The 16,298-nt window shown below is 40.5% G+C and overlaps 1 protein-coding gene across 1 annotated transcript; it reads left to right on the plus strand.

Moving 5' to 3' along the window:
- The first annotated feature begins 237 nt into the window (after positions 1-237).
- On the plus strand, positions 238-8,374 carry LOC121307888 (L-asparaginase-like). The gene is made up of 6 exons (XM_041240205.1): positions 238-342; positions 5,965-6,060; positions 6,233-6,393; positions 6,815-6,898; positions 7,218-7,380; positions 7,801-8,374. Exons 1-6 carry the CDS (start codon positions 238-240, stop codon positions 7,954-7,956), a joined length of 765 nt encoding a protein of 254 aa, XP_041096139.1. The 3' UTR covers positions 7,957-8,374.
- The last annotated feature ends 7,924 nt before the right edge of the window (positions 8,375-16,298 follow it).

The following is a 16,298-nucleotide window of genomic DNA, read 5'->3' on the forward strand; positions in this document are numbered from 1 at the left end:
ATGTCGTAATTTATATATTTATGTAAATAAATTTATTTAAACTTTAAATGGTACTTTCATTGTCCCCTCTTGCTGGTGCCACGGCTTGTCTCTGTATATATTCACGGATATTTAAGATTTTGTTTAATACACACTAGCAGCTGCTGACAATAAAGCGTTAATTATTACAAAAAACCAAACAAAACCCCGACGTGTTCTGAAGTGTACTGAGCCGTGCGGGTGATTTGATAGGTTGTCATGGCAGCGCCGATCATCACGGGAGTGGTTATCCGGGACAAACGCTTCCTTCGCTGGGTCGGAGAAACGCTGGAGTTCCGCTGGCTTCGCAATAAGGATTCCGAGGTATCCAACCCGAATATCTAAATCAATAGAGTGACAACAAAGGAATGTGACATCTAAACACCATGACTAAATTAATTAAGCGTTAATACACGACAGGGTGTGTGTGTTATTATGAGATAATATCACCACTGGACGAAGTCCTTCAACCGCCCCAGGAAAAGGTGATATCTCATGATCACACACCCTGCAGTGTATTATTGATATTATTAAATGGGTCAGGGAGTGGGTTCTTGTTGGTAAATAACGAGGACTTTAAACTTTATTTTAATACTTTTTATTTCTGTCACCTTCCACCGAGAGAAGTAGTTCCACAGTAACTAAATGGTTTTAAGTCGCTTTGTATAATATTTTCTTTTTTCTTAGCTTCCATAATAGTTTCTTGTTTAGGCTTTGTAGATGTTGAACTGGGTCATTGTTTCAACTGGTGTGATGTTCTGTTTAAATCAATGTCAATGTTTCTTTTTCAGTTAGCCAGTCATGGAAAACTTCCACAGCCCATTATGTCTGGTGCTTGGTGCTTCCCTCAGTTGTATTTTTTTCTAGGTTCTTTACCACACAGTATGACAAGATGTTGACATTTTCTTTTGTAGTTAATCTCAGGGATTGCTGTCATGCTGACTCGAGTGGATTTGTAGTTAATCTCAGGGATTGCTGTCATGCTGACTCGAGTGGATTTGTAGTTAATCTCAGGGATTGCTGTCATGCTGACTCGAGTGGTTTTGTAGTTGATCTCAGGGATTGCTGTCATGCTGACTCGAGTGGATTTGTAGTTAATCTCAGGGATTGCTGTCATGCTGACTCGAGTGGATTTGTAGTTAATCTCAGGGATTGCTGTCATGCTGACTCGAGTGGATTTGTAGTTAATCTCAGGGATTGCTGTCATGCTGACTCAAGTGGTTTTGTAGTTAATCTCAGGGATTGCTGTCATTCTGACTGGAGTGGTTTTGTAGTTAATCTCTGGGATTGCTGTCATGCTGACTGGAGTGGCTTTGTAGTTAATCTCAGGGATTGCTGTCATGCTGACTCGAGTGGATTTGTAGTTAATCTCAGGGATTGCTGTCATGCTGACTCAAGTGGTTTTGTAGTTAATCTCAGGGATTGCTGTCATTCTGACTGGAGTGGTTTTGTAGTTAATCTCAGGGATTGCTGTCATGCTGACTGGAGTGGTTTTGTAGTTAATCTCTGGGATTGCTGTCATGCTGACTGGAGTGGCTTTGTAGTTAATCTCAGGGATTGCTGTCATGCTGACTCGAGTGGTTTTGTAGTTAATCTCAGAGATTGCTGTCATGCTGACTCGAGTGGATTTGTAGTTAATCTCAGGGATCACTGCCATTCTGACTGGAGTGGTTTTGTAGTTAATCTCAGGGATCACTGACATGGTGACTGACTCGAGTGGATTTGTAGTTAATCTCTGGGATTGCTGTCATGCTGACTCGAGTGGTTTTGTAGTTAATCTCAGGGATCACTGACATGCTGACTGACTCGAGTGGATTTGTAGTTAATCTCAGGGATTGCTGTCATGCTGACTGGAGTGGTTTTGTAGTTAATCTCAGGGATTGCTGTCATGCTGACTGACTCGAGTGGATTTGTAGTTAATCTCAGGGATCACTGACATGCTGACTGACTCAAGTGGATTTGTAGTTAATCTCAGGGATTGCTGTCATGCTGAGTGGAGTGGTTTTGTAGTTAATCTCAGGGATTGCTGTCATGCTGACTGGAGTGGTTTTGTAGTTAATCTCAGGGATTGCTGTCATGCTGACTGACTCGAGTGGTTTTGTAGTTAATCTCGGGGATTGCTGATCGTTATTTTGTTTACCCAGACATACAGTTGAATTTGGGGTATTGATTTTGTTTACTGTGATGAGGCCACTTCAGAGAAAGTGCTGGTGCCGGATCAAGGTTTCTGTACATGGCTGAGAGCTATGCCACTGACCTAGATTTAAGAGCTGTGCACACCGGGGGTGAAGCAAACAACACGAATACAGCATGAGTACGAAAAAAACAAAACCAAAAAAACACAATTGTAGTTAGTCATGACAAGAAAATACTGTCTGCTTTTGCTCCTTTTGTGGAGACAAAATAAAATAAATAAAACAAAGAAATAGTCTGGATACACCACACACTAAAAAAATGACATTTAACAGTGAATGTATGAATGTGATCTGGTTTAACATGTAAATCATTAAAAAAGAATGCATCTACACATATTTCTTTGTAAATACTGAGAAAATTGCTTACATTTCTCTTTCTTTATTTCCAAATGTTGCTCCAAAAACTGCATTTGTAGCCTGTATTTCCATGGTTATATATTTCTTACTGCCTGCTCTTTTTTTCGAGAAAACTGGTCCCGCCAGCTCTTCCATTGACTTTTAACTACATCTGAGTCACAAGACGTGCAAAATGAGTAAAAGCAACTGCAGTATAGTACTTTACATGAGTAAACAAGCAGCAGTATAGTACTTTACTTGAGTAACAAACAGCAGTATAGTACTTTACATGAGTAAACAAGCAGCAGTATAGTACTTTACATGAGTAAACAAGCAGCAGTATAGTACTTTACATGAGTAACAAGAAGCAGTATAGTACTTTACATGAGTAAACAAGCAGCAGTATAGTACTTTACTTGAGTAACAAGCAGCAGTATAGTACTTTACATGAGAAACAAGCAGCAGTATAGTACTTTACATGAGTAAACAAGCAGCAGTATAGTACTTTACATGAGTAACAAGAAGCAGTATAGTACTTTACATGAGTAAACAAGCAGCAGTATAGTACTTTACATGAGTAAACAAGCAGCAGTATAGTACTTTACATGAGTAAACAAGCAGCAGTATAGTACTTTACATGAGTAACAAGCAGCAGTATAGTACTTTACATGAGTAACAAGCAGCAGTATAGTACTTTACTTGAGTAACAAGCAGCAGTATAGTACTTTACTTGAGTAACAAGAAGCAGTATAGTACTTTACTTGAGTAAAACAAGCCACAGTACAGGACTTTTCTTGTGGTTCACTATAGCACTTTAACCAGAACATTAATGTGTTGCATATTTTTAAAATGTAGGCTACGGTTGAAGTTTTTAATCTTAAAAAACTAAACTTTATACAACTATTCAGGTTAAAGATACAGTTTGTTTTTGAAACACATGCTCTATACTCACGCTGTTCTCCACAAACAAGTACAGTAGAAAGCATTTTGATGACAGGACATTTGTGTATTTATTGTCTGTCCTAAAACTAAATAATATAAAATATACATAAACATGAAGATTATATACATTATATATACATGTGTTCATTTAATTCAGATGGAGGTATTTTTTAACACCTCGGCTCACATTTTGTGTTAGAACTCCTTGAAAGTTTTTTTTTGTTTTCGTTACTGTAGCTCTATGTGTTTCCATTATCTTTAAAGACACTTTTCATTTCGGCAGTATCTACTGTTTTAAATCACTCATTTTCATTAGGCCGATCTCGGTGTTATGAAATATAGTAGGGGCTACCTGTTGATATTTGTTGTCATGCCGACGAGAGGACGAGAGGTGGAGTGTGACTGGTTAGAGACAAATTTATGCCCGACGTGCACAGAAAAATAGGACAAGGTCTATAGGACATTGACTCCTTGATGCAACGCACTCAGTGTGAAAGGACTTTAAGGGGTGAGTTTGCGTAGCGGCTACAGGAATATAAAATGGTAATGTACACTTCTTCATGGTGACCCCCCCCCCCATAAGAAAAACATAATAATAATAATATATCTGCTTGGACAGTTGTATTGCATTTCGCAAGCGTTTCACAGACTCGCAAACAATAACAAACTTATCCATTGCACAGCCGTGAGACTCTCAAAATTGTGAAAAACCATGAGTTTCATGGGTAAACCGTGAGTCTTGACATCCAGGATCCTGTCACAAGTAGCACTTTCATTTATTTCATTGTTTTTAAGCAGCAGCTAATTTCAGTCACTTCTGGGTGTATAATTTGTGGCTATTTAGTTTAAGTAGCCATGTTGTGTTATATGCGTATTGTTACTTTTATATTGAGTTCATTATTAATAATAATAATAATAATAATAATTAATAATTCAATACATTTACACTGTGGCATTTTTCTTTTTGTTTCTAATTTTACTCACTGTATCAGGACGGCTCTATTTATTGATACTGTTGATGTTGTTTAACCTGATGGATTTGGATACTTGCAGCCTCGTGCTGCTCTGCCCAGTGTCTGAGCTAAATCCCACCAGAACTGAGCAGCTACGAAATTACTGTATTAGAAACAGTTAGATTCATATTGAATATAAGCTTAATGAAAATGCAAGGCGCACAGAGGAATAAGCACTGTAAAAATAATGTTCTTGATTACCCTAGTGTCTTTTTATTTTGTTTTGTTTTTGCTGCAGGCGCCATAAGCTAAAAGCGTTGGTTTCTGTTATTTTGACAAAAGGTATTTAGAGTGTTTTGCACCCAAGCTCAGACTGAGCAGAGCTGGCTTACTCACACTTACATTCGCTGTCCACGTCTAAGTTGTTTGTAAAAAGCACACTTTACAGAAAGCACGTCTTTTCATTTCAACACATCTGGTGCTGCACTGGGTTAAAGAAATATCTCTGCTTGTCAAGCACACGCTTTCACACAGCGTCGCACTTTATCGGCCACCTGGAGGGTGAAACTGCCCCGCCCCTCCACTGGCCGCTTTCCTATCAGTAACCAGTCAGCTGCTGCCTCCCCTATTGACTGACATGCTTTCAGCCAGTAACCTTGAAGACATTGCTGAGGTGAGCGAGGAAGGGAAGTTGCAACAGAGAATATACTATTATTATTATTAATTTCTTAGCAGACACCCTTATCCAGGGCGACTTACAGTTGTTATAAAATATCACATTACAAAGTATCACATAGAATAGCAGTAACAGAATACAATAAAATCAGTAGTAAGAGCACATTCAAATAAGAGAAAATAAAAATACATTAAATAATTACGTTTCAGGGGGATTTCAACTAAGAGCAGTTAAACGTACAAATATTTGGTTACAAGAGTAAATTCCATTAAGAGCAAGTAGTCAGTACAATAAATAGATGAGAATTATTTCAAAGAATAGCAATTACAAAAAAAAAAAAAAAAAAACGTGGATATGGTTACCTTTAAGAGTAAAATCAAGTACGAGATACAGAAAATATAATTATGATTGAGAGCAGATGTAGAATACAGCAAAGTGTGGCGCAGTTTAGTGCAAGTACACGCTGATGCAAGTACTGGTACAGTTGGGTGCCGTCTAGTCCAGTATAGTGGAGATTTGTGAGGTTTACAGATGCTGTCTGAACAGGTATGTCTTGAGAAGGCGCCGGAAGCTGGCGAGGAAACTGAGAGTTTTCTTTAACCTGTTGTTAAAATACTTTTGAAACTGCACATTTGAGAGCCAACAAGCGAATGCAGTAAGAGTAACACAAGCATATTGTCAGCTGCAGCTGATACTATTATAATATCCAACAGAAGTCATTCTGAATTGAGTGGTTTAATTTGGATTAAACGCCTGTTCTTGTCCACAACTTGTACTGTTGATATAAGCAGAATGCTCACAGAGCGTTCCTGGAGGGCTGTCATTGTTAACTCTGTCTGTGCAGGAGAGGAAAGGACTGCTGGAAGACTTGCTGCCATCTCTAGCCTGCGGAGCTGTCACAGGAAATGACTTCCTGTCTCTGCAGGAAATACTAAGCCAGGTACGTATGAGTTTTGTATCCGTAAACGACTTCTACTGGAAACGTCTGCCGTTGAATTTACACTGATGACGCTGAGAAAGACTTCTAGTGGAAACGCTTGCCATTGAATTTACACTAAAGACACCTAGAAAGGCTTTTAAGTACGTGCCTCCTTACCCCCTCTCCCGTGCAGGTTGATGTGAACTGTGGTGATTATGACGGCACCACCCCCTTGCACATGGCAGCCATCTGCGGCAACACTGACATGGTCAAATTCCTGCTGGCCAGGGGGGCAGAGCCCACAGTGAGAGACCGGTTTGGAGGTACCCCCCTGTACCTCGCTATCAAATACAGGTACGCCCGAAACACCAACCCCAACCCCTAATCCAGACCCTAACCGCTAATATGTTGTTTCTCGGGTGTCTCTTATAATATGTTTTTGAATGTCGGGTGTGTCTCTCTCTGATTGTGTTGAGAGAGTGTTTCTTTCTCTTGAATTCTTTTAAAACATTCAAAAGTTAATTGCCATTAATTGATACTCTATTGTAAAGGTGAAGGAAGGGCAGCTTTTCTTGTTTTGAATTCAACACATTAATAAATAGGCATGCTTTGATTGATTTAATACCTGCTCACAAATAACTCGTAAAGGCCATTACAATTACTCAGAAAATATGTATCGACACCCCTAGCATTGATAGAGACCTGTCTTCAATACCACATTAGGAGAGATAGTTAATGCAAAGAATTGCTTTTGTCTTTCTCACTCCTTGCATAGAAACTACGATATTATAAAGATCCTTCGAGCTAAGGGGGCCTCACTAGCTCTCCCTCCCGTTAGAGTCGGTCTGGAGATCTGCAAGTGAGTCTAAAATGTGAAAAGAATACCAACCGCTGTGTTAACATCTGCTACAGGCAGCAATCAAACACTGTGCTCTAGTCTAGCTTCTACAGTCAGCAATCAAACACTGTGCTCTAGTCTAGCTGCTATAGCTAGCAATTGAACACTGCTCTAATCTAGCTGATAATCAGCAATCAAACACTGTGCTCTAGTCTAGCTGCCATAGTTAGCAATCAAACACTGCTCTAGTCTAGCTGCTATAGTTAGCAATCCCCAGAAACTCTGTTCTAGTATAAGTGCCCTCAGTTTGACCCTGTGTTCTGGCCATGCCCCCCTCCAGTGCAGTAGCCACAAAGGACTTCCAGCTGCTGCACGGATGGTTCCTGTCGGGAACGAACCTGGAAGAGGCCGACTACGACACGAGGACCCCGATGCATGTAGCTGTGTCTGCCAACGATCCAGAGATGGTGGAGAAACTGCTGTACTATGGATCCACACCACTGGTGAGAGAGGGGAGGGGTAGAGGGAGGGAGGGAGTAGACAGGTGGGGCTGCAGCAAGCTTGATGAGGCTCTGTATCAAACACCACCCCTTTCTCTCTCCCCGCCTTCTGCCTCTCCATTATTCCTCTCTGTCTCCTTCTCACCTTCCTCTGACACCCTGCCTCCTTCTTTCTCTCTCCTCTTGCTGTCTATCTCCCTTTCACCCCCCACTCTCTGTCCCTTCCCCTCTGCCATTCTCCCTTTCACCCCTTACTCCATCCCCCATTCCCTTTCCCCTCTCTCTGTCCCTCTCCCTTTCACCCCTACTCTCTCCCCCTCTCCCTGCCTCTCCTTTTCATCCCCTACTCTCTCCTCTCTCCCTGTCTCTCTCCCTTTCACCCCCTACTCTCCCCTGCTCCCTCTCTCTTCTCCCTGTCTGCAGGTGAGGGATAATTGGGGTCGCACAGCAGTTGACGATGCTCGTAGGGGAGAGTTGCAGGAGATCCTCAAGATCTTCCATCCCAAGTACACAGAGCAGTTCCCCACCATAGAGGTGTACCAGAAATTCAAAAGCAAGCAGAGCAGCGGCGAGATCTGAGCGCTCAGTGTGCACCAGCACCACCCTGCCTGCAGAGGCACACAGTCGGGCAAATAAATACCATCAGAAACCCACTGAGCCTTTCTCAGTGTCTTCAGTGTAAATTTAATGGCAAACGTTTCCACTAGAAGTCTTTCTCAGTGTCTTCAGTTTGTCATTTAAGGTTTTTTTTTAGCATTTCTAAGCTTGCGTGTTTAATAGTAATGGATGATATCTCTACTTGGTTTGAAACTTAGAGTGGGGATTTGAGCAGGATTGCAGGTCTGTGCATACTCCAGTTAATTTACATACCCACCTCCCCCTCAAAGCACAGTTACTTCGTCTGATTTTGAAATACTAAAAGAAACATAGTGGATTCAGTTCAGATGTATTTAAATTGTCATTTTTATTCAGCATACTAAAAAAATAAACCATTTGTGCCCGTTGTTTTTGATTTTATTTCATTTTAGTTTCTATGATGAGGATTACAGACCACTGAAACCAGTTTCAGTTCTTATTAAAATAATTTTACTGTAGCTCAAAAATGAATTCCCTCAATGTTACCTGTCCATTACTTCCATTAGCTACACAGCTCTCAGATGTGCAATTTTTAAAAACATGGATTCTCATTTGAACACCTCTGGTACTACCCTGGCGTAATCTCTGTTTGCACAAGCCAGGCTTTCAAAGCTTGCTAGAACGTAGACTTTTCATTTTACAATGCGATATATGCTACAGTGCTACACCCTTTTAAAGAAATCTCCGTTTGTAAACCATGGTTTAAGTTGGTGTTGCACTTCCTTGGTCAACCTGGAGGGTGAAATTGTCCCCACAACCTTCAATGGCTTCTTTCCTGTCATTAACCAATCAGCTGCTGCTCACTCTGCTGACTGGCATGCTGTGAGCCAGTAACATGATCCAGAAGATACTGCAGAGGTGAAGTAACCTGGGGAGTCCAGCAGCCTTCCTGAGTGCAAGGCACAGAAACAGAACTTCCTTCAATCCAGTTATTATGTAAACTCCAGGTTTGCAAGAACATCTTTCAAAACTACATATGAGAGCTAATGCAACTTCCAAACAGGTCATTTATTAAATTATTTTGTTAAGCTATATAATGTAAAATTCGGATTGTTTGTTGTAAAAGCAGTTGCTCAGTGTGTGAGTTTACTGGTCCCAGTTTAATGAGCGCACTGGTCTAGGAGACATAATTGGCAGTGAAGAGAGACTGGGAGGCAGCCTTGTCTTTCTGTCCGCTCTGAACTCAAGATCCAGTTGACACCAATCCGTTAATCTGAAGAAAAAATAATAAACCAATCAGTAACACACAGATATAGACACACACAGTGAAAACGTTCCCTGAAAAGAGGATGACAACCATTACCGAATTGGAAGAGTCTCTCTGACAGTCAATCTCTGAGCAAATATACAAAACCTGCCCTATCAGGGCCCTGCTGTGAGGGGGAAGTCCTGCCCACCTCCTGCTGAAGAGGGACGTCCTCACAGTAACACATCGCCATTTTCTTTCAAAACAGAGGTCAGCTGGGGACACGACCTCAAAGGGTAATGGTTGTCATTCTCTTTTCAGGTAACCAGGGTTATGGTAATAACCTAATGTTTTCTTTCAACGAATGACAACCATTACCGAATGGGAAACGTGGCTCCAGATTACCGACAGTACAGCCCCACGGCAATAGCAACAGAGCCCACATGACGCCTAAGGGCATGCGCCCTGCAAAACCCAGAGAGTCTTGTTCGGTTTGTCACGTCAAGGCAGTAAAATCGTTCAAATGTCTGACTACCTGTCCATGTAGCAGCATTGCATAACTCATCTATGGAGGCGCCATGAAGAAAAGCCCACAAAGTTGCCTGGCCCGTGGTAGAATGGGCCGTAATGTCCCCTGGTAACGGGTAGTCTGTCTGTTCATACGCCAAACATATCGCATCTGTCACCCAGTGCGCTAGACGTTGCTTCAATAGGGCCTGACCTCTAGAGCGGGACCCGTAGCAGACAAACAACTGGTTGGACTGTCTCCAGGACGCTGTTCTATCCAAATAACAGCGCAGAGCCCGAACTGGGCATAGCGTGTGTTGTCTACAGTCCTCCTCTGACTCGTGCGGGGGAGGTCTGAAAGTTTCCAAAACCACTGATTGGTTAATATGGAATGAGGATACCACCTTTGGCAAAAAGGATGGATTTGTTTTTAATGTTACTGTGGATGGAAATAGCGTTGCAGTGACTCAGACCAGAAGCACAACAAAAACAAAGGTACGGTGCAGTGGCGCATGCGCCATTTTATTTAACGAGAACAAAAATGGCTTTCCATCCACGCTACAAAACAATAACACCCGACATTCGCCGACATCTATAAACAAATATAAAACAATAAACAAATATAAAATAACACAGGGGCAGAGGGGGAGACCTCCTTTTTTTAACAGTCATTTTTCTTTGCATACAAGTCTATATTCCTGCACTTTCAACTAACCCTAACCCAAAACTTGTATCACCCAGTCCCCTCCAACAGGTCCAGTCTCACCTGCAATAAATCATGAGGACAGCCTGCAAACATTACTCACAATATACATGCAGAATTCACAAAGAAATAGGACACATCACACACATGCTTGTGGGTGGGATACAAATATTTCAGGAACCCAACATTCATTTACACTAGTGTCATAGGAAGGAAGTTGATTGTTGATTGACAGTAGGCAAAAATAAGACAGGGCAACAGTTTGATTAAAGGGGAGTTTCACTGCATGGCTTTTTATTTTTATCTGACCGCTTTATTTGCAAGACTGTATGTTGGTGTGTGTTTGATGACACTTTATATGGGAAATTGTTTTAAACCCCTGTCTTTGTTTCTGTAACATTGCTGTCAATCAGATGTAGTTTACGTGTGATCCCAGAGATTTATTTATATATTCAATGATATTACACGTCAAAATTTTGTCAATCTTTAATCAAAATTAAAATAAATTAAACTGAATGCAAGGGGTAATTAAGCCTTGGTAGCATCAAGAGGGGAAAAAAATAGCATTCGCAACAAGCCTATCAAGTTTAACATATTACAGGACTGTTACTAAAATATTTACTCCAAACAGATTAACGAAAAACCTTTTTTTTTTTTTTTTTTTTTTTTAATTCAGCGACAGCTGCAGCATCATGCATTGCATCTTTTTAATACTGTACCATCTAACCTTCACTATCCCAGGAATCCTGGCCTAAAACAATAATAATAATAATAATAATAATAATAATAATAATAACAATAATAATAATAATACCAGTGATCATTTATTTATTTATTTTTAACATTATTGAATATTGTTAAATATTCATTATATAACAGTTCATTTTGAAACTCCAAAGCAGCGCAAACTTTATACAGTAAGTTTTTTTCAATGTGCACAATTTATTTACAGGCTTTGTGCCAGGAATATAAGCCTGTCGACAAGGTGACTCGTTTTTTTTTTTTTTGCCCATTGAATACACTGAGGGGCATACTTACAAAGAATTTTCAAAACTGATTCTCTGGTAGGACGGGACCATCAAATCAGATGCTAGTTAACACGAGCAGGAAAAGAAGAGCACGCACACTGCTTGTCTGTGGCAGAAATACTGTAAATAGCAAGGCAGCGTGTTCGGCGCAGTTTAATGTTGTTAACTAGCGCGTTACAAAAATGTAATTATTGAATCGATTATCCAGTATTTATATCCATGTATATAATGAGGAATGGAATAGATCGAAAAATATTTTTTTTAATTTAATCGTAGCAGCCCTAATATACAATGTTTTTACCCATATTTGGAGAGAAAAGCATCAGTTCTGCTTCCAGCCACGTTTAGTGAGTATGTGACTATCGTTTTTCTACGATTACCAAATAAATAAAAAGTGTTAAAATACGATTATCACGTATATTCGTAATCACGATATTTCGTACTATCGAAAAATCATTTCATCCATACTGCCACTTAGCACATAGTTTGGATTCTGAGGCGGGAAGCAGCAGCATTACCTTGTCTCCATGTCGAAAGATTTGAATCAATGCATTTTTGTTGTAATGCTGCTGTTGTCGGTGCTGAGCCGATCTGAGATTGTCTTGGGCTAAACGACCGACCAAATCTCGGCGATCTCTGAGTAGGAGCACATGCTGCACTACGTTTTTGGACGAGCCTTTGTGCTTCTCCCACCCCTCTCAACAGATTGAGAATGTCGCGAGGCTATCAGCATTACAAGAGCTTGAAGGGACCAGGTTTACCCTATAAAGTAATTGTCCCTTGATAAAGTGTGGAAATACTAGTGCCCCAGCGCCTTCAACATCCTTACCTTCAATAGACCGGACCTGTCCCCAAATGTGCACCAATGAGGGGTCATTTTTCTGGCCCCACACTATGTCCACATTTGAGTGCCACATGTCCGGTATATTGAGAGGGGCGGGAGTAACATCTGCCCTTAATAGCCCAGTAACCTCGCCCTCTCGGTTACAGTGTGTTCCGACCCCTTTTGACTGGCGTTTTTCTCCGTTATAGCAGGCTCCCACCAGCCCCCAGCCTTGTCTCATTAATGCTCACTCTCATTTCCGCAACCTTCTCTCGTTATTTGTTTTTCTCAGGCGGAACAGGGGAGAAAACATTTCCGTTTGAAAGGGGAAAACATTACCAATCATTTCCCTTTCGGCTTTTTGTGCCACATTTACGTGTACGGTCGAGACTGCCATTAATTTCAACAAATCTTTGTAGTTTGGCCAGTCTCGACCCAGAATAACTGGATGTGGTAGCCTTTCTGCTACCCCAACTACCAGGTTGGTGACGTTTATCAGACCGACTGATAATATGCTTTAACTGTGGGTATGTTGCCTAATTAATGATTATAATGTTCAGAGCCTTATGGCAAAACCTGCAAACAATAATAATGATGGAAGTGGTACAGCAGTGTGTATCACTCCTGTTTGTAATCCCACGGGTTTGACCCTGCAACCAAAAAGTCTTTCCTCACCCACACAAACACAGTCACAGTTGCTACAGTATGTGAATTAAGTGCTTGTGGTGCAAAGACAGTTCCAAAGTGAAAAGTGAGTGTTGATGTTCGGGTTAATGCTGGCCTGCGGCTACAGCGCCGGATCGTATGAGTCAGTGGGGTCAGTGAGCTTGGGTGCATAGCTCCGCCCCCTTCCTAAATGGCCGACTTCCACCTACCCTACGGAATGTTTGTAGCTCTATAATTTTGCCGACGATTGCCTTGCCTTTGGTCATACTGCATTATAGTAACATTATATGGATATGCTGATGGTACATATATTATACAGGATCAATGCACTTTCACACTGATACTACAGTACCTTGTTCCAAAATCCAGTGGTACAAGTACCATGGTACATTTGTATAGGGGTCCGTTCCGACAGTATTGTTGCATTGGGCACACACAGAAAATTGAACGCTTTCCAAAGAAGCGGAGGTTAATATATTAATCACAGTATCAAGCAATATGTTTACAATACGCTGACATCAAGACCATTTCCGGCAATGCTTGCAGATACAGAAATTAAAAATCACTGAAAATGATTTGCCGGTTGTCCTTTTTTTGAATCATACATTACATACTGCAAATAGTTGAAGTCCCCTGCTCTTGCTATATTATGTGGAAGCATGTAAGAGCATTAGCTAATATTACCTTTTTAAACGTAATGCTAATTAAAGTGTTTATTTATAGTGCAATGACGATGTATTCGTTATTTATAAAACACATAAAATTGGCATATTACACTTTTAGGTCTCTGAGCCATTCTTAAAAATACAAACATTACGATATTGACAATACAGAGGACGGTAGATTCCGTAAAAACCCCTTGTCTGTGATTGCGTCACTGTAGAGGTGCAGTTACTGTGGTATGAGCTTGCAGTACAAGCCATGGTGCGCATCCTTGCAGGTATACACATGGCTGTGCCTGCCTTTACTCACAGCGTCCCGGTTGATAATATAGGGCTGTACCAACTCCGGCAGGGAGCGGGGGTTACGTGAATTAAAATTATATTCACTGGCAAAACTATAGAGCTACAAACAGCTCGTTTACGATGTTAAAATTGAAAGACATATTTATTTTTTTTAATTAAAAGATCCCCGGTATCACGATTCCCGTTGTGGTCCATGTTAGATTAATTTCCAAACCGAACTGAACAGTTTTATTTTGCGATTGGTATAGTCCTCATTCGGCAGACCCGTTCAGACGGTGGAGAGCAAATAAGAGGTAAGCGTCTTTATCAAGTTGTACAGTATGTTTTAAAAGTACAGGAATCGGTTATGATTGCTGTAGTTAGGAGCGCATTGTTTGTGTGTGTGTGTGTGTGTGTGTGTGTGTGTGTTGTGTTTGTGAAGCGGCGTGGCTGTGCAGCGCGTTTGTTTTTATTCACACACCCCAGGTACAGTCTGCGTGCGGCGGCCCGGTGCTGACAGATTGAGCTTGTTTTGAAAACATCTAGCGGGTAAATATTGTCTTCGGCAATCTTCAGCGTGGAGGTTAGCGCCTAGCAATCGGGAATCGGCATTCAGGAGCAGTGGGAATTTTAAAAACGAGATAAAATATGTGTGTTATCATGATGGAAATAGCAGCGCTTTCCAAAACGTTAATAGTTTGCATATACCATTGTTCCGCACTTGGCTGAACGCGCGTTGTAAACTGTCTTTCTGTGCTTCTTAATGTGTTTGAAATCATTTTTAAATGTACTTTCAATTAAGTGTGTCTTTGTCTATACAATTTGTATTCTGCTGGTATCATTTTAAACCACGTATTTTTATTTTGCTACCTGGTACTACACGAGGTTAATATAAATATCGGTTTACAATCCTTGCTAACCCTAACCTTCAGAGGTGCCTCCGATCAATACTGTTGCACTTCCTTGTTCATCTGGGGGGTGAAATTGTCCCCTCCCCTTGAACGGCTTCTTTCACAGTAATTTAAACTGTATTCTTGTAATCTCATAGTGCTGTATACATCTGTGGAAGTGAATCAAATTATATATCAATTATACATTTTTTTTTTTAAAAAAAACCCTCTGTTCTCCATGAATTAAACTAACACATTTTGAGATGTGGAGTGGCTGCTAACGGCTCTCATCTGAAGAGAAGAAAGGACACGTTCACTGACGAGACGGTCAGAGCGAGTGACTAGAGCCGGGCTGCACACCCCACTGACAATACCTGAAGTGAGCTTCTCTTTCTTTATTCATTCCACTTTTAAATCAGTTTCGTACTCGGCTTGTTGTCTAATTGTAGCTGAGTGTGTCAGAACAGTTAATGTGTTGCTTGGCAGGATTGGGATTGTGTGCAGTGCTTTCTTTATTGATATGACATTTGCTTAATATTACAGAAAAAAATGTATCTGAAAGGCTTTTCACCAGAATACACGTTACAGAACAATTAATCATTGTTATTGTCACAGATTAAAAAGGGCTGTTCACTTGCTTTTAAATTCATTTTTCAGTAGATCTTTTCCATGACTCATTTGTGACTGTTTCTTAAATCAACTGTAATATGCAAGTTATTGTTCTGCGCGCAGAGGTGCCTCAGATCAATACCGGCAGTAACATTCCAAACAGTTAACCTTGTTTTTAAAAAGAAAAAATACTATCGGAGCAATCCCATGAAAACAAGACCATGGCCATGAAAAAAAAGTTGCATTTATCTAAAGCATATCTTCCTGTATTTGTATTAAAGGGTGTGTATCAATGCAGACTGTGTTGGTATTGTTCTGTTTGTGCCTTTTCTTTACAGACATTTTAAAGGTACTGTTAAAAAAATAAATAAAGCAACATTCACAAGTGCAGCTTCCATACACTTCAGGTGTCAATGGTAAGATGAATGTTTTAGTTACACATTTGTAAATGTCACATTTTGACTCAAACTTTCTAAAATTTATGTTATGGAATAAAAATCTTTCTAGTAAGTTCCCAAATTAGCGTTCTGGATGCGACTGTTCTGGATGTGACTGGCAGTAAGCTTGATGAGATTGCAAAGAAATCAAATGTCTTATTAGGGCTGTCAGTTAAGCCTCAAAATAGCAGTCAATGACGTTATTATTTTAATGTCATTGCAGTTCAGTAAAAGCTTGTGCGTGTCTCTGAAAGGCTACAGGTTTTTCACAAGAATGTGCGTTACAATACAATTAATCTTTGATGTCACAAATTTTTATAAATAGCTACACATGTAAGGTACAATAAAATAAACATTTTACTTCATCAGTGTCAATTCCAGGCGGAGCTTCATGGTCGGCAAGGTGACACAGCTGAGAGAATGTTTCCTCTGTCATCACGTCTGGTGCTGTCAGGGTCAGTTTTTCAGCACACAGTACAGTTAGCTGCTCAG

The sequence above is a fragment of the Polyodon spathula genome, chromosome 60 (genome assembly GCF_017654505.1).
Source record: "Polyodon spathula isolate WHYD16114869_AA chromosome 60, ASM1765450v1, whole genome shotgun sequence".
NCBI lineage: Eukaryota > Metazoa > Chordata > Actinopteri > Acipenseriformes > Polyodontidae > Polyodon > Polyodon spathula.